This window comes from Manis pentadactyla, chromosome 9, assembly GCF_030020395.1.
Source record: "Manis pentadactyla isolate mManPen7 chromosome 9, mManPen7.hap1, whole genome shotgun sequence".
Classification (NCBI taxonomy): Eukaryota; Metazoa; Chordata; class Mammalia; order Pholidota; family Manidae; genus Manis; species Manis pentadactyla.
Window position 1 is genome coordinate 103,039,876 of NC_080027.1, and position 18,995 is coordinate 103,058,870.

At 38.2% G+C, this 18,995-nt stretch overlaps 1 protein-coding gene across 7 annotated transcripts in view; it reads left to right on the top strand.

Moving 5' to 3' along the window:
* The window catches only part of RABGAP1L (RAB GTPase activating protein 1 like), a 738,861-nt gene that overhangs the window by 189,677 nt on the left and 530,189 nt on the right, over nucleotides 1–18,995 (top strand). For all 7 annotated transcript variants that reach the window (XM_057507896.1, XM_057507900.1, XM_057507898.1 and 4 more), the window contains one exon: nucleotides 853–1,003. In XM_057507896.1, coding sequence (XP_057363879.1) covers nucleotides 853–1,003 — 151 coding nt within the window. The remainder of the gene's footprint in view (nucleotides 1–852; nucleotides 1,004–18,995) is intronic.

Consider the following 18,995-nt stretch of genomic DNA (forward strand, 5'->3'; position numbering starts at 1 on the left):
AGGTTTGGCGTCCATCTGGTTACACTACGGTCAGTTCTAAGAGATCAAATGTGAGCAGCAAGCGCAAATTGAGATAAACTCTGAGCAGAAGGCATAGAACTTAATTCCAGGTTCAAGCTAGGCACCAGGAAAAAGTTGAGGAAAGGAATTTATATTCATGAGCCTGGAAACTATAATTCCATTTCTTATTCAGTTGGGCAGATTAACATAGTAGCATGCCTACTATGTGATCATTGACTTCATGACAAGAGATAACTTGCATTTGTTCTAATTCTAAACACCCTTGGAAATGCGCAAGACTGATAAGTACATGTTGCTCCCCCAGCTCAGAATTGCATAAGTTTTGTAGGAAAGGGCTAGGTCCTTCCGGTAGGGAGCATTTTGGATGAGGGGGTATAGTCAAGTTGTGATCAGCCTGTGGTCCCCTCCCTGCATCCCCTCTCTCATCCCCTGTCATACACGCAATCTTAGGCACTGTGCCATACATTCATCTCAGGGGATTCAGAGGGTTCTTTTTGTCTTGAAATGTTGTGTAGGTATATATAGCTCACACATTCATTATTATGAATAAGCTCATAGGATGATTAAAAAAAAGTTCATGAGAGGAAGAAAAAAAGCTTTCCTTCATAGTGGAAGAGCATGGTTCACAAATGAAGAAGATAGGAGCAAGAAAAATTGAAGACATCCCATTATTTCATGCCCCTGCCTCCCATTTTTCTCTCTACCCAGGCTAACACCTTTGTGTAAACTCATTAATATATATACTTTATATATTACATAAACTTTCCATAACAGCAGCAGTTGAGCACCTGGGGAGGGAGTATGAGTGGTTTATTTTCTTGTTTTTTTCAGGCACAGTAACCTTGGTGCACGACCAAAAGGGCTGTCCACTCTGGTGAAGAGTGGCGTTCCCGAAGCATTGAGGGCAGAGGTGTGGCAGCTGTTAGCTGGCTGCCATGACAACCAGGCGATGCTGGAGAGATACCGACTTCTTATCACCAAGGTAGGAAGTTCTTTTCTTATTATTCTGATGGGACAACATAGTAAATCCTGTTTTCATAGCTCCAGTAAGTCAGAAATGCTTTGAATTTCTCTAAAAACTATGTTGGTGTTGTGCAGTGAGGTGTTGCGCAGTGAGTGGTTCTGCCTTTTGAACTTAACCTTTGTTGGAAAGTGGTAAACAATGCCCTGTAGTCATCTTTGAGCACTTTATGCCTTGGATTTCATTTTTTTGTTCAAGTGACTTTATAATAACTATTTACCAAATTGGAATGTATTCATGGTTCAAGTGTTTTCAATTAATTGTTCTTATGGACTTTATGTATAGTTACACTTGTACACAGTGTAACTGTACTCTAGTATAATTTTAAAGTTAAATTAACTTAAAATGAAGTAAAAAAAAACCCTTCTGTGTTTATGTAAGCTTACACTTAAATGTTATGGATGGCTGCTCAGATCCTTATTCTTTCAGAAGTCCTTGGTTCAAATGTAATTTCCTCCGCCTATGTCCAAAAAGCTGATTTTAGAGCATAGTAGAGGTAACCACTGATCCTAGACTTTCTTCTTATGTCTTACTTCCTACTTCCTTAATCTACTCTGAATCATGAATTTTTAAATAGTAGTAACATTTTGTTTTGAAAACATTCTGTATTCATAAATGAGGTTTTCAATAATCAAGATTTGTTCCTCGGGATACATCAACTTCTAAAATTTTTTAGCGCCTCTAATTCCTTCTCCCTTCCTTCCTTCACTGCCTCCCTCCCTTCCACAGATATTTATATTTTCTAAGTGCCTGGTATGTTCAATCCCTGCTAAATTCATATTTTTTTAAACCCTTTCCATTTTTATGTTTAGTGTTTTCTTTAGCAGGATATGTGAGATGCTCCATTGATGTGTGTGTGTGTGTGTGTGTGTGTGGTATCTAAAATTCCATTTGTATTTTTTAAATGACAAGCACAAAGGATGTTGAGCTGTACTGTGCCATGGTACTGAGACCTCACTAGGTCCTTGGGTCTGATGACCACTTACTTGTCCAGTGTGGTTCAGGAGTGACCTGAGAGAAGGGACTTGAACAAGTTGGAGTGGAGTAGTAGTGCTGTGCACATTCACATATTCACTCTGAATATTGCAAATTTCTCGCAGTTTGTGTGTGCTACATTAAGTGCATTTACAGGTTGTCTAGTTTCAACTTAACCCTCATAGGATGGGTGAGTGGTTTAAAGATTGTTGTCACAGGATGTTACATATCAAGATACTAAAAACTCCATACTAATCTGTCCCTTCAAGTAAGGATTAATGTTATGATAATGGATGACGCAGCAATTACTTTTGGAGATGAACTTATGTGATGGAGAAGGACATTTGAAACATTTGGCAATTTAAACATCACTTCATGATTTTTGTCATTGAAAACTATATACATCATAATAAAACTCTTAACACCTTAAAAACGTGGAATCAGAGATTCCAAATGTGTTTAAAACTTGTTGAAGTAGTCGCAGTGAATTTGAAACTGATTGTTAAATATAAAACTAGAGTGCCTTTTGATTTAGTCATAAGAATTCTTTGAGAAAATGAGTAATTTCCTAGCCTCATTTCAACAAAATGATTGATGGGTGGGACTGAGTAAAAGATGCACCTTTACTTGGGTCTTGGATCTTTGTTAGTCTTTTTCAGATATAACAGTGATGAAAACCACAAATGAAAAAACTGATTTTGAAACAAGTTTTCAAAGTGCCATTTCATAAACTGCTAAACAAACATACTAAAAATGTCTCATACTGTATGATTCAGTTTATATGACATAGTCAGAATAGGCAAATCTATGGAGACAGAAAGTAGACAAATGGTTGCCAGGGGATGGGGGAAGGAGGAATTGGGAATAACTGGTAACAGATATGGGGAAATGTTCTGGAATTAGATAGTGGTGATGGTTGCACATTGTGACTATACCAAAAATCACTGAATTGTACACGTTGAAATGTGAATTTTATATTATGTGGAGTTTATCTCAGTAGGATAAATCACACAAGATAAAGTTTTAAAAATGACCTATATTCAATATTGAATAATATTTTTGTAGTATTTTTTTGAAGCAGAAGTTTTTTCATTGTTTTTACTTTTTTTAACATCTTACCTACATTTCTAATGCTTTATATTACCTATATTAACATAGTAGTACTTGTTCATAATAAGAATAAAACACACACACACACACACACACATATATATATATATATATATAAAACATATATATGATGTTTATGTTCAGAAAAGTTTTAATTGATGGGCTTATTGGAACAAAAATGTCTGGAGATCATAACTCTGAGTGTCAGATCACTTCTTCATATAAATAACAAGCTTCTCCTGGCATAAGCAGCTACTGCTGTATCTCGTCCTCCACTAAGAGTCTTTGTTAATTCATACCTCTAAAGATTCAAACTTTGGGAGAAAAATAAGGACTGGTCTCCTACAATTTTAGTTATGAACTCTTGACAATATAGTACCTGTTTATGTATGTGATAAAAGCTCTAGCATATATATCAAGAACCACAGTAGTTTTGAATATACAGTTTGCAAGTAAAGGTTAAGATAAGGAGACAGAATGTCAAAAAAGTTTCTATTGAATAAAATACTCACAGACTCCTTTTACTCTGGGCTCTGTCTGTGATTTATTTTCTGTGGATAAAGATTGGAGGGAGGAAAAGCCATACTTTCTCTGGCAGTAGTAGGTAGAGGCCCGGGCTTTTCCAGTTGTGAGATTTTGCATTTGTCTCTAGGTATTCCATTCTGAGTCACCTGCCTGCCTTCGAGTGGCAGCATCCACTCCCTGATTCCCTGGACCATAGCTGCAGTGTCAAGCCTGAAAGCTAGCATTGGTCATTGGTGTCCCCAATCTTTTGGTCTTCTAGTTCTTCAGTGTTTAAGTACCTAAGTCCTTGCATCAAATCCTTTTGGAAATATTTAGAGCACACTCTTTTTTTTTAAAATTATCAAGGGGTTATTTTATTTTTCCTCATTATAAATGTAATCTATAATTGCTTACTGTAGAAAATTGGGAAAATAGAGACGTTAGGAAAAAAATATTTTTAATCGAAGTATAATTATACTCAGTATCCTATTAAATTCAGGTGTACATCATAGTGATTCAGTATTTGCATACATTATGAAATAATCCCCATAGCTGTAGTTATCATCTGTCACTGTAGTTACTACAATACTAGTGACTCTATTCCCTGTGTTGTACATTATATCCCTGTGACTTACTTATTTCCAAACTGGAGACTTGTATCTCTTAATCCCCTTCACCCAGAGCAGGTTCTGTTTCCCTAACTAAACCCTGTCTGATACAGTTGGCATATGCTTTTCACCTTGTCACAAGGTGGCTGCTCTACGTCTGAAGTTGCAACAGAGTGGAAAGGCAAAGGCAGCCAAAATTAAGGCTAAGGGAAGAGTCTGCCTGAAGTTCTGACACCAGCCTCAAGGTTGGGGGACCAAGTGAGAGCCACTCTTACTTTGTACCAGCTGGCTACAAATTCGTGGGTCCTCCTAGATTCCCTTAGTAATACAGCAAAGTGTTATGCTTACGATTACATGCTTTTTTTTTAATGACCAAAGTATACAAATCCAAACCAGCCAAAGGAAGAGATACATAGGGACTGAGAGGGCTCCAAACCTGAAGCTTGCATCAGCCTCAGGGACACGTTGCTCGCCTGACATCAATGTGTAGTGGTACATATTGGGAAAATTCCTATCCCAGGAAGCTCACAAAGCTGTCATGTGAAGAGTTTTTATTGGGCTTCTGTTTCATAGGTGTGATGGATTGAACCATTGCCCACCTGCTGGAACTCAGTCTTTACTCTCTTTCCTCCTCTCCCCTGAGGTCGGGCTGATATCCCCTGGCTCAGTGCTCCTACCTGTCACTCACATGGTTGGTCTTTCTGGTGTGGTTAGCCTCCATGCCAAGTCCTCTTATTAGTGTAAACAATCTAGGGGCCCCCATGAGTCACCTTGTTAGCATAAACTATCAGATACGGTTAGAGGGGCCATATCACTGAGTAAGAAGAACACTCCTAAAATTTGGGAAATTCCAAGGGTTTAGAGGTTCCCTTCCATGAGCCTGGATTGAGGCCAGACCTCTCTGGCATATCTGAACCATATCTCTCACCTTTTACTTCCACTTCATCTCCTTGAACAGAATTCTGTTGCATGGCCACTATCTCCATGGAAAGCTGGGAAACATATTTTTAAGAAGATGAGGGCATTGCTGCTGTCCTCCACCCACTGGAATATGGGCTTCTTAGTAAAGAAGAAAGAATAGATACTAGGTGGACTGCTACTTTTCTCTGCCACAGCTTCTGCCAGTTAGTCGTGGCAGTAGTTGAGATCTGTTGTGGAATAATTTATTATAAAAACTATGTAAGCTTAGGAGCTCATTTACTTGAGAACAGCAAATGTTTACTAATTGCCACTTGAGATTGACTAACAATGTACAATTTAGGGTAGCATAATAAATATTTCTACATTCAGTTTATAAATCAGTGACAACAGAAAAATTTTAATGTTATTTCTGTTAACAGTGCCATTTATCAAAAACAGCATTTTCATAGAACAATATAGAAATGTGTGGCTCTCATCATGTGCCTTTATTCAAGCTCTCAAATCATAGCATTCTGTGAGAAGAAATACAGTGGTGTGTTTAATTCCATTGTCTTCCTTGCTTCATAGCCAAAGATAATAATAGTAATAAAACATGAATGATGGCAGTATTTAAAAAAAATAGTTTTGTCCTTTCTCTATGCTTCCAGGTAGAAATGAGACAGCAAGGACTAGTAGCCAAGAGCGTACATATGTACTCTGCTGGTGAATACATATGAGCTCACCAGGTGCTCAGTGGGTCAAGGCTGCAGACTAATATTGAACAGGGAAGTGGGCTGGGATTACAGTGAGGAACATTCACACTCTCAGGTCTTTTTGTTTTTTGTAATGTAATCTACAGAAAATAAAGCTTCATAAAATTTTTTTTGACTGGTAGGAAATGATTACAGGGATGAAAAGTTAAAGAGGATGAAAAACTCTGGATTAGGTTCAAGTGAAGATGAACCAGGACAGGAGCTGTAGACTAACTGATAACCTTAATCTGAGCCAAGACCAAGCAGTACCAGTCAGAAAAGCTGTACCAGTCAGAAAACCTGTAACTTTGAAATCATGGAGAATTACGTTGACCCACATTACATTCCAGCATCCAGAGGTGCTTTCAGGAGCACCTGCCAGGATGAAAGTGGCACCTCCACCTTGGGAGGAGATGGTGCTCATTGTGGAAGGAGACCCTGGGTTCACATTTCAGGTTCTGCTGCTTACTAGCTTGTGGCTTAACTGTCCTCAGTCTCAATCCCCTCATTAGTAAAATGGGCTTGATAATATGTATTTTACAGAGTTGTCAGGACTCAGTGAGCTAAGTTGAATAAGATTGTGACCTTTCTGCCCCTGTGTTACTCAGAGCAAGCCTAACACATGGCAGGCACTAGTGATAGGGGATGAGGAAAATTATAAGGCAGTGTATGCTTAAATGTTAAATGATTGGCATGGAACAGTACTCTAGGAAATCAGGAGATTATTGTGGGTTTTTTAAGTCTGGGCAGGTTTCAGGACATTCATTTGAGAAATGAAGAGAAAGGAGAAAAACAAAATATGTGCAATGCCCTGTTATTTACTTGTGTGACTAATTCATTCTTTAATTCATCAAACATTAAGCTATCTTTTGTGTTGGGCACTATGCTGAGCACTAGAGATGTAAAGAAGAGTAAAACATTACCCTGCCCTTGTAGAAGTTTGCGGTCCAGTGGGAGAGGTGGGAAGCAGAGAAATGATGGTAACATGGTTCAGTGCTGTTACAGGTATGAGCAAAGTGGTAAGGGAGCAGAGACTAGAGCAGCCAGTTCTGCCTAAGAGCCAATTCTGCCTAAGAGCAATGAATAGTAGGAATTTTAGGCTGAAGCAATGCCTTGCATAAAGACACAGAGTTGTGAAAAGTTCCTGCCATGGTCAGAAGCTGTGGGAAGTTCAGTATGACCCATGGGGGCGCTCTAGACTATAAACTCTAAGTGAGTAAGGATTGTGTGTGGATTTTGCTTAGTGGGGTTGTCTTAGCACTCAGCACTAGGACTGCCTGCCAGCAGATGCTAGGAAATACTTGGTGAAGGATTAATGGAATGTGTGATGGACATTTTGTCTAATGCTTTCATGTGTTCTTTCCATGTAAGCCTGACAGCTTCACTGATGTAACTCTCATTTTTACCACCAAGGAAATAGGAGGTGCAGAGAAATTAAGAGACATTGTTAGTAAATAACGGAGTCAATATTTGGACCTATACATAAGAAAACTCAAAAACAAATGAAAGGCATAGGGGGTCCTACATTCTGTCTTAAAGATCCTGTGGAGAAAAAATTCTTGCTCTGTATTTCTCCTCTCATTAATCATAAAGGGTAATTAAAGGTTAAAGAAATAAAAGCAGTGTTGTCCCGTTTCTCTACTGTATGCTGTTTATTGTATGGAAAGTTATAATTTACTTCAGAAATTATTCTGTTTCTATCAGGAAACACGTCTAAACCTCCCAAGTGATACAAAAGATCTAAATAGTCCTTTACAGAATCAATAATAGTAAATTTCTAAAGCACCTAACTTCAAGTCATCCGTTTTAAGATAGGTCTTTACCTATTTTAAAGTGGACTTGAGGCTTCAATCATTGTCGGTCTACTGCTTTGACTTCTATCAGAGGCTGAGGGCACCACCATGGTTGATGAATCAGACTTGTACCACATATTTCCGAAATCGTAAATTCTGTATCATTGAGTTTTCTTATTACTCTTATTAAATTAGCATTCTTCATACTTTTGTGGTGATCTGAAAAGATGATAAAAGGATTGTGCCCATATAGAAACAAGCAAACAGAATGTACAGTGTTTGAACTGAGGATTAAATCTTTATTGCTGGCTTGAGGAGCACCTGAGTAATGATCACATTTTCACATATTATGAGCCCTTTGACATAGAGAAGGTCATGTATGTTTTAGGGCAACTTGAATTTTTAAAAAAAATTTATTTATTTATTTTTATTTTTTTGAAGAACATTATGTTTACTAGGCTCTCCCCTACCCCAAGTCCCCCCCCCACATTACAGTCACTGTCCATCAGCATAGTAGATGTTGTAGAATCACTGTCTTCTCTGTGTTGCAAAGCCCTCCCCTTTCCCCCACCCCCCACATTATACATGCTAATCATAATACCTCCTTTCTTCTTCCCCGCCCTTATCCCTCCCTACCCTCCCATTCTCCCCAGTCTCTTTCCCTTTGGTAACTGTTAGTTCATTCTTGGGTTCTGTGATTCTGCTGCTGTTCTGTTCCTTCAGTTTTTCTTTTGTTCTTATACTCCGCAGATGAGTGAAATCATTTGGTATTTGTTTTTCTCTGCTTGGCTTATTTCACTGAGCATAATACCCTCTAGCTCCATCCATGTTGTTGCAAATGGTAGGATTTGTTTTCTTCTTTTTTTTTTGAGAGGGCATCTCTCATATTTATTGATCAAATGGTTGTTAACAACAATAAAATTCTGTATACGGGACTCAATGCACAGTCATTAATCAACCCCAAGCCTATACCTCAACAGTCTCCAATCTTCTGAAGCATAACAAACAAGTTCTTACATGGTGAACAAGGTCTTACATAGTGAATAAGTTCTTACATGGTGAACAGTGCAAGGGCAGTCATATCACAGAAACTTTCGGTTTTGATCACGCATCATGAACTATAAACAATCAAGTCAGATATGATTATTCGTTTGATTTTTATACTTGATTTATATGTGAATCCCACATTTCTCCCTTATTATTATTATTATTATTTTAATAAAATGCTGAAGTGGTAGGTAGATGCAAGATAAAGATAGAAAACATAATTTAGTGCTGTAAGAGGGCAAATGTAGATGATCAGGTCTGTGCCTATAGAGTAAGTATTAATCCAAGCTAGACAAGGGCAACAAAACATCCACGGATGCAGAAGATTTCTCTCAAAACAGTGGGGGTGAGGTTCTAAGCCTCCCCTCTGTTGGTCCCCAATTTCTCTCCTGATGGCCCCCCTGCGACTGTGCCTGTCTTAGGTTGTTCCTCCCTTGAGGAATCTTACCTGTCCATGGCTAACCAGTCATCTTCCGGGGCCATACAGGAAAATGTAAAGTTGGTAAGTGAGAGAGAAGCAATATTCTTTGAGAAGGTTAGCTTTTTACTTCTTTGCAGATTTATGCCCTGTGGCTTCTATGTAGGGCAACTTGAATTTTATGTGTCTTTGCAGAGCTGTATGTGTACTTTAATTACATGGTGTGTGTGGTGTAGTTATCCATCAAGTCTGCTGATTACTATTCATGTAACAGAGCAAATACAGTTCTGTGCTCTTTTGTAGAAGTGATCTAATTTATAGCATTCATACTTTATACTTTAAAATCAAAACAGGCTTTTAATTGATAAGCTTTCACAAGTGTCATCATAAGCCATTTCCCTCCACTACTTGAATTCTTGTTTCACTTCCAAATGACTCTTGAAAAAGTGTATATGTAGGTGCATGGACACACACACACACATACACATGCACAAGCACGCACACTTTCTTTCTAAAGGATTTAAGCTGAATTGACCTGGATTTGAGTCTCATCCCTCCTACATACTAATTTGTGAACTTGAGAAGTTATCCCAACTTTCTCAGCCTCAGATCCACCTTTCGTAAAGTAGGGATAAATAGTAGTACCTCCTGGCACAGTTGTGGGAATCAAGTAAAATGATGAAGTGCTTGGCACATAGTAAGCATTCAAGATTAGCTCCGCTCTTTTAACCAATATGTTACATCGTGAACATGATAATAGTAATAATGGATATTAGTGCCAGTGTATATTTCTACTTTAATATGTGTGTGTGTTAGGCAACTTGTAGTCACATAATTTTCACAAGAGCACACGATGTGAATAATAGCTGATGGAACTGAGAAGGAGTCTTTTTAGAAGTATGAAATGTCAGATTTTTCTTTTTCTTTATTTTTTTTTGTGACTGGTAAATATCATGGAACATTTGAATCCTAAAACTTGACTTTTCAGTGATTATATGAATTATTCTTTTAGTGATTATGCATTGCATATTTAGGTATATCATAAAGTCAAATGATAGTCTCTAAAAACCACTCCTAATGACTGTCTGATATGATCAGGATGGCAAGGCAGGTATTAATCTCATGTACTTAGTAATTCACTCAATTTAATTACTTTTTTAGATTTTTAAATTGAAGTATAGTTGATATACAATCTTATATTGGTTTCAGGTATACAACACAGTTGTTCAACAGTTATCCACATTATTAAGTCCTCATCCCAACTAGTGCAGTTACTGTTTGTCAATATAGATAGATATTACAGAATCATTGACTCTATTCTCTTTGCTGTACTACCATCCATGTTACCAACTTATATTATGAGAATTCAATAACTCTTAACGGAGCATATTTTATGGGCCAGATTCTTTCTGGTTTCCAGGGCAATGTGGAGGAAAAGAGGACACCCCCTGAGGCATGTAGCTTGGGGAAGCCCAGGCCTGTTCATGGATAGATCGAGTATCTTATAGGTTATAATATACTATGTAATATAATATGCAAGTTATAATAGGTAGCTTAATCAAGTGTGTGGAATACAAAAGAGAAAGTGACAGCTTTGCTTGGGTGAACCAGGGAAGACTTCACAGGGAAGCTGATGTCTGAGGTGGCACTTAAATATGTCTGAGCAGGATAGGGGAGGGAGTACAGTGTAGGAGTAACTAATGTTATAATTTGGCTGCTAGTTTGGATTATCCAGGGAGCATTAGAAAGTGCCATTGTGTGCTCTTCCTTCTCTCACTACCACCCCAATTGGCCAACTGTGTCTACTGTTGATGGATAGTGTTTGTCCCCTTGTTAAATGGGAAGAATGTAATAAAACTTTGTTCTTGTTATAATAAATATAGGAAATGAAAAACCTCAGAAAGCGTTATATCAAAATGATATCATAAGAGAAAAATTGGTCACCTAGGGTTGATGTGATAGAATTTTAACAAGTAATATTATAGTGTCTATTCCATAAATGTTTGAGTACCTGTTGTGTACCACATTCTATGCTAGGATGGTATAGCATATTAATTTTTAAAATCGGTAAACTGAAAAATAGCATTTATTGGCTAACCATAAAACTATATAAACATGCAAAGAAGTCCAATTTTATAAACTATAGTGAGTGTGTGCTCAAACCTCTATCAGAGAGCAAAAAAGGCAATAGTTGCAAATATTACTCTGGTAGTTGTGTCAAAATCTTTTTTGAAAAAAAAACAGCCATGAGAATGGCTTATTTTAAGATTCTGCAAGTTCTCTGCTTTCTTTAAGGGTTGTATGGATAGATAAATCTTCACTGTGTTTATTCTTCTCGGATTCTTAGTATTGCTTAGAGGGAAGCCTGTCTTCTCTCTGTTCTCCACTGTATTATTGTAATAGATGGCTTTTAATAAAACATGTAGCTAAAGAAAAAATTTTTACTCTATTTTGGTGGAACATATAACTACAATTACTGGATATTCTTAAAAGGAAATGTTTAAATTGGTATTTTTCTTAGGATTGAATGACATTTAGTGAATATTTAATTGAAAAGTCAGATTATGGTATCAGTTACATATTTTTTATTTGGTAAGTTTTCACAATTAATCTCTGTACATCATAAAGCTAGGTAGATGTTTGCTTTTTTCTTTACATGGTTTATTTTTGAAAATTTCGGTGCAATATCTTAGTCAAATAACACTTGAGCTGGATTCCATTGAGAGGCAAGATTCTCAATTAATTACATGGCTGCTCCGTTCTCTGTCATCACCTTGTCTGGCTGCAGAAAATGAGCTTTTTGATAGAATGGGGTTATTCCAGCTGGGTCTGTACCATTGGTATTTATAAAAACCACAGACTCTTGTCCTGGTGCATTACTGATGCAGCCATACAGTTTACAAAAATTTCTGAAGAAAATTTATAGTTCTTTAAAATTTATTAACCAAAATAAGGTGGGCAAGGAGAACAAACAGTACTCACTGTGCTGTACTGTAAACTTAACTGTCAGAAGGTTTTTATTAAAGGACACTAAGAATTACTGAAAGATTCTTTAAGAAAATGTACCTTTTATTTTTCCCTTTTCTTTCGAATGGGAATGGTTTCTTTTCTTGGGGGGATGTGAAAGGGTTTATTTATTTATTTTTTATTTTAGTAAGGTATCATTGATGTACACTCTTATGAAGGTTTCACAAGGAAAACATTGTGGTTACTACATTCACCCATATTATCAAGGCTGCCCCATGCCCCACTGAAGTCACTGTCCATCAGTATAGTAAGATTCCACAGTCACTACTTCTCTTCTCTGTGCTACACTGTCTTCCCCGTGACCCCTCCCAGACCATGTGTACTAATCATAATACCCCTCAATATCCTTCTGCCTCCCCTCCCATCTGCCCTCCCCAACCCCTTCCATTTGGTAACCATTAGTCCCTTCTTGGAGTCTGTGAGTCTGCTACTGTTTTGTTCCTTCAGTTATTTTCTTTGTTGTTATACTCCACATATGAGTGAAATCATTTGGTACTTGTCTTTCTCTGCCTGGCTTATTGCACTGAGCATAATACCATCTAGCTCCATCCATGTTGTTGCAAATGGTAGGATTTGTTTTCTTCTTATGGCTGAATAATATGCTGGTGTGTATATGTACTACATCTTCTATATCCATTCATCTACTGATGGACACTTAGGTTGCTTCCATATCTTGGCTATTGTAAATAGTGCTGCGATAAACATAGAGGTGCATTTGTCTTTTCGCATGTGGAATCTTGTTTTCTTTGGGTATATTCCTAGGAGTGGAATTTCTGGGTCAAATGGTATTTCCATTTTTACTTTTTTGAGGAACCTGCACATTGCTTTCCATAATGGTTGAACTAATTTACATCCCCACCAGCAGTGTAGGAGGGTTCCCTTTTCTCTGCATCCTCGCCAGCATTTGTTGTTGCTTGTCTTTTGGATGTTGGCTATCCTAACTTGTGTGAAGTGATATCTCATTGTGGTTTTAATTTGCATCTCCCTGATAATTAGGGATGTGGAGCATCTTTTCATGTGCCTGTTGGTCATCTGAATTTCCTCTTTGGAGAAATGTCTGTTCATATCCTCTGCCCACTTTTTAATTGGGTTATTTGCTTTTTGGGTGTTGAGGCATGTGAGTTCTTTATATATTTTGGATATTAACTCCTTATTCGATATGTTGTTTACTAATATATTCTCCCATACTGTAGGATGTCTTTTTGTTCTATTGGTGGTGTCCTTTGCTGTACAGAAGCTTTTTAGCTTGATATAGTCCCACTTGTTCATTTTTGCTTTTGTTTCCCTTGCCTGGGGAGATATATTCATGAAGAAGTTGTTGTCGTTCATGTTTATGCCCAAGAAATTTTTGCCTATGCTTTGTTCTCAGAGTTTTATGGTTTCATGACTTACATTCAGGTATTTGATCCATTTCGTATTTACTTTTGTGTATGGGGTTTGACAATGGTCCAGTTTCATTCTCTTACATGTAGCTGTCCAGTTTTGCCAACACCAGCTGTTGAAGAGGCTGTCATTTCCCCATTGTATGTCCATAGCTCCTTTATCATATATTAATTGGCCGTATATGTTTGGGTTAATATCTGCACTCTCTGTTCTGTTCCACTGGTCTGTGGCTCTGTTCTTGTGCCAGTACCAAATTGTCTTGATTACTGTGGCTCTGTAGTAGAGCTTGAAGTTGGGAAGCGAGATGCCCCCTGCTTTATTCTTCCTTCTCAGGATTGCTTTGGCTATTCAGGGTTTTTTGTGGTTCCATATGAATTTTAAAACTATTTGTTCCAGTTCATTGAAGAATGTTGTTGGTATTTAGATAGGCATTGCATTGAATCTGTAGATTGCTTTGGGCAGGATGGCCATTTTGATAATATTAATTCTTCCTAGCCATGAACATGGAATGAGTTTCCATTTGTTAGTGTCCTCTTTAATTTCTCTCATGAGTGTCTTGTAGTTTTCATGGTATAGGTCTTTCACTTCCTTGGTTAGGTTTATACCTAGGTATTTTATTCTCTTTGATGCAATTGTGAATGGAATTGTTTTCCTGATTTCTCTTTCTTTTAGTTCATCAATAGTGTATAGGAAAGCAACAAATTTTGTATCCTTCAACTTTGCTGAATTCAGATATTAGTTCTAGTAGTTTTGGAATGCAGTCTTTAGTGTTTTTTATGTACAATATCATGTCATCTGCAAATATGACAGTTGGACTTCTTCTTTACCAATCTGGATTCTTTGTATTTCTTTGTTTTGCCTGATTGCCATGGCTAGGACCTCCAGTACTATGTTGAATAACAGTGGGGAGAGTGGGCATCCCTGTCTTGTTCCCGATCTTAGAGGAAAAGCTTTCAGCTTCTCACTGTTAAGTAAGATGTTGGCTGTGGGTTTGTATATGGCCTTTATTATGTTGAGGTACTTGCCCTGTATACCCATTTTGTTGAGAGTTTTTATCATGAATGGATGTTAAATTTTGTCGGATGCTTTTTCAGCGTCTATGGAAATGATCATGTGGTTTCTGTCCTTTTTGTTGTTGTGGTGGTTGGTGTTGATGGACTTTCAAATGTTGTACCATCCTTGCATCCCTGAGATGAATCTCACTTGATCATGATACATGATCCTTTTGATATATTTTTGAATTTGGTTTGCTAATATTTTGTTGAGTATTTTTGCATCTATGTTCATCAGGGATATTGGTCTGTAATTTTCTTTTTTGTTATGGTCTTTGCCTGGTTTTGGCATTAGAGTGATGCTGGCATCATAGAATGAGTTTGTAAGTATTCCCTCCTCTTCTATTTTTTGGAAAACTTTAAGGAGGATGGGTATTAGGTCTTCAGAAATGTTTGGTGAAATTCAGCAGTGAATCTATCTGGACCAGGAGTTTTGTTCTTGGGTAGATTTTGATTACCAATTCAATTCTTTGCTGGTAATTGGTCTGTTTAGATTTTCTGTTTCTTCCTTGGCCAGTCTTGGAAGGTTATATTTTTCTAGGAAGTTGTCCATTTCTTCTAGGTTCTCCAGCTTGTTAGCATATAGATTTTCATAGTATTCTGTAATAATTCTTTGTATTTCTATGGGGTCCGTTATGATTTTTCCTTTCTCATTTCTGATTCTGTTGATGTGTATAGATTCCCTTTTTCTCTTAATAAGTCTGGCTAGAAGCTTATCGATTTTGTTCATGTTTTCAAAGAATCAGCTCTTGGTTTCATTGATTTTTTTCTATTGTTTTATTCTCTTCAATTTTATTTATTTCTTCTCTGATCTTTATTATGTCCCTCTTTCTGCTGACTTTGGGCCTCATTTGTTCTTCTTTTATCAGTTTCAATAATTGTGACTTTAGACTATTCATTTGGGATTATTCTTCCTTCTTTAAAGAGGCCTGGATTGCTATATACTTTCCTCTTGGAACTGCCTTCGCTGCATCCCACAGAAGTTGGGGCTTTATGCTGTTGTTGTCATTTTTCTCCATATGTTGCTTGATCTCTGTTTTAATTTGGTCATTGATCCATTGATTATTTAGAAGCATGTTGTTAAGCCTCCATGTATTTGTGAGCTTTTTTGTTTTCTTTGTACAATTTATTTCTAGTTTTATGCCTTTGTGGTCTGAGAAGTTGGTTGGTACGATTTCAGTCTTTTTGAATTCACTGAGGTTCTTTTTGTGGCCTAGTATGTGGTCTATTCTGGAAAATGTTCCATGTGCTCTTGAAAAGAATGTGTATCCTGCTGCTTTTGGGTGTAGAGTTCTGTAGATGTCTGTTAAGTCCATCTGTTCTAGTGTGTTGTTCAGTGCCTCTGTGTCCTTACTTATTTTCTGTCTGGTGGATCTGTCCTTTGGAGTGAGTGGTGTGTTGAAGTCTTCTAGGACGAATGCACTGCATTCTATTCCCTCCTTTAATTTGTTAGTATTTGTTTCACATATGTTGGTGCTCCTGTATTGGGTTCATGTATATTTGTAATGGTTATATCGTCTTGTTGGACTAACCACTTTATCATTATGTAATGTCCTTCTTTATCTCTTGTTACTTTATTTTGATGTCTATTTTGTCTAATGTAAGTACTGCATCACCTACTTCTTTCTCCCTGTTGTTTGCATGAAATATCTTTTTCCATCCCTTGACTTTTAGTCTGTGTGTGTCTTTGGGTCTGAGGTGAGTCTCTTGTAAGCAGCATTTAGATGGGTCTTGCTTTTTTATCCATTCTGTTACTCTGTGTCTTTTGATTGGACATTCAGTCCATTTACATTTAGGGTGATTATTTAAGGATATGTACTTATTGCTGTTGCAGGCTTTAGATTCATGGTTACCAAAGGTTCAGGGGTGACTTCTTTACTATCTAGCCGTCTAACTTAACTCTCTTATTCAGCTATTATAAACACAGTCTGAAGATTCTTTATTTCTCTCCCTTCTTATTCTTCCTCCTCCTCCATTCCTTATATGTTAGGTGTTTTATTCTATACTGTTTTGTGTTTCCTTTGACTGCTTTTATGAGTAGTTGATTTTTTTTTTTTGAGAGGGCATCTCTCATATTTATTGATCAAATGGTTGTTAACAATAATGAAATTCTATATAGGGGACTCAGTGCACATTCATTAATCAACCCCAAGCCTATATCTCAACAGTCTCTAATCTTCTGAAGCATAACAAACAAGTTCTTACATGGTGAACAAGGTCTTACATAGTGAATAAGTTCTTACATGGTGAACAGTGCAAGGGCAGTCATATCACAGAAACTTTCGGTTTTGATCACGCATCATGAACTATAAACAATCAAGTCAGATATGATTATTCGTTTGATTTTTATACTTGATTTATATGTGAATCCCACATTTCTCCCTTATTATTATTATTATTATTTTAATAAAATGCTGAAGTGGTAGGTAGATGCAAGATAAAGATAGAAAACATAATTTAGTGCTGTAAGAGGGCAAATGTAGATGATTAGATCTGTGCCTATAGACTAAGTATTAATCCAAGCTAGTATGAGTAGTTGATATTATTTTTTGCCTTTTGTTAGTATTTGGTTGGTCTGCTTTCTTTGGTGTGATTTTATTTTGTCTGTGGACATTGATTTAGCCTTGGGAGTGCTTCCATCTGGAGCAGTCCCTGTAAAATATCCTGTAGAAGTGGTTTGTGGGAGGCAAATTCCCTCAACTTTTACTTGTCTGGAAATTGTTTAATCCCTCCTTCATATTTAAATGATAATCGTGCTGGATACAGTATTCTTGGTTCAGGGCCCTTCTGTTTCATTGCATTAAATATATCATGCCATTCTCTTCTGGCCTTTAAGGTTTCTTTTGAGATGTCTGATGATAGCCTGATGGGTTTTCCTTTGTAGGTGACCTTTTTTCTCTCTCTGGCTGCCTTTAATACTCTGTCCTTGTCTTTGATCTTTGCTATTTCAATTATTATCTTGGAGTTGTCCTCCTTGGGCCCCTTGTGTTGTGAGTTCTGTGAGCCTCCATGGTCTGAGAGACTATTTCCTCCCCTAGTTTGGGGAAGTTTTCAGCAATTCTTTCTTCTAAGACACTTTCTATCCCTTTTTCTCTGTCTTCTTCTTCTGGTACTCCTATAATGCAAATATTGTTCCGTTTAGATTGGTCACACAGTTCTCTTAATATTCTTTCATTCCTGGAGATCTTTTTATCTCTCTCTGCCTCTGCTTCTCTGTATTCTTGTTCTCTCTTTTCTATTCCATTAACAGCCTCTTGCACCTCATCCAGTCTGCTCTTAAATCCTTCCAGAGATTGTTTTATTTCTGTATTTTCTCTCCCTACTTTCTCCTTCAGCTCTTGGAAATTTCTCTGCAGGTCCATCAGCATGGTTATGACCTTTATTTTGAATTCTTTATCTGGACAATTGGTTAAATCTATCTCCCCAGGGCCTCTCTCTGGGGTTGACTGGGTAATTCCAGACTTTACCAAATTCTTCTGCCTTTTCATGGCGATAGAGGTAGCTATAGGCAGGTAACACGTGTGTCAGCTGGAAGAACAAAGTCCTTTCTTGTTTGCTGGTCACCTTTCCCTTCTCCGCTGCCTTTGTTGGTTACCTGCACTCCTGCAGCAGCCTCTGGATTAATCCCCTCAGGTGCCATGGGTGGGGTTGCCGTCAGGGTAACCCAGAGCCCTGGGGGGATTGGCAGGCACTCCGTGTGTGCTCTTCTGTGAGAGTGGCGCCCCTTTGCGACTTGCCCCAGTTTCTTCTGCCTGCGCCGGGCAGCTGTGCCCTGGCAGCGGCCTTTGGGTCTGGCCCAGGTGGCTGCATTCCAGAAGGACATTCGTGGCGGCTGCTGGGGCTGTGGTCTCTCCCGGGCTGCTCTGCCACCACCGCTGGCTCGCATGGCCACTCTCAGTCTACTGGGCCCCTGTGTTGGGGGCCGCACTGGCTGGGGGAATGACTGGCAGGCTGACTATCGCCATGAGGGCCTTTGGACCTGTGTTGCCGCCCAGGGGTTCAGGGTGCCTGGAGTTCCCTGGGATTCCTAGCTGCTGGGCTGAGTGTGCCGGGACAATTCCGTCCAGCTGTAAGGTCCCTGTTCCTTTAAGACTTTCAGAAGGCACTCACTTTTCTTTTGTCCCAGGGGAGCTGGTTGCGGGGGATATACTTGCAGGTTTTGCTTTTACATTTCTCTAATAACCGGCACACTGTGCACTCTGTGTCTGTGTTCCCGGTGCGGATTACTAGAACTTGTGGTTTTGCAGTCCTGGGCTTTCACTCCCTCCTGTGTCCGACTCCTTTCCTCCCACTGGGGAGCTGGGGTGTGGGGAGCCCTCAGGTCCTGCTGGGCCATGGCTTGTATCTTACCCCCTTCATGAGATGCTGAGTTCTTGCAGATGTA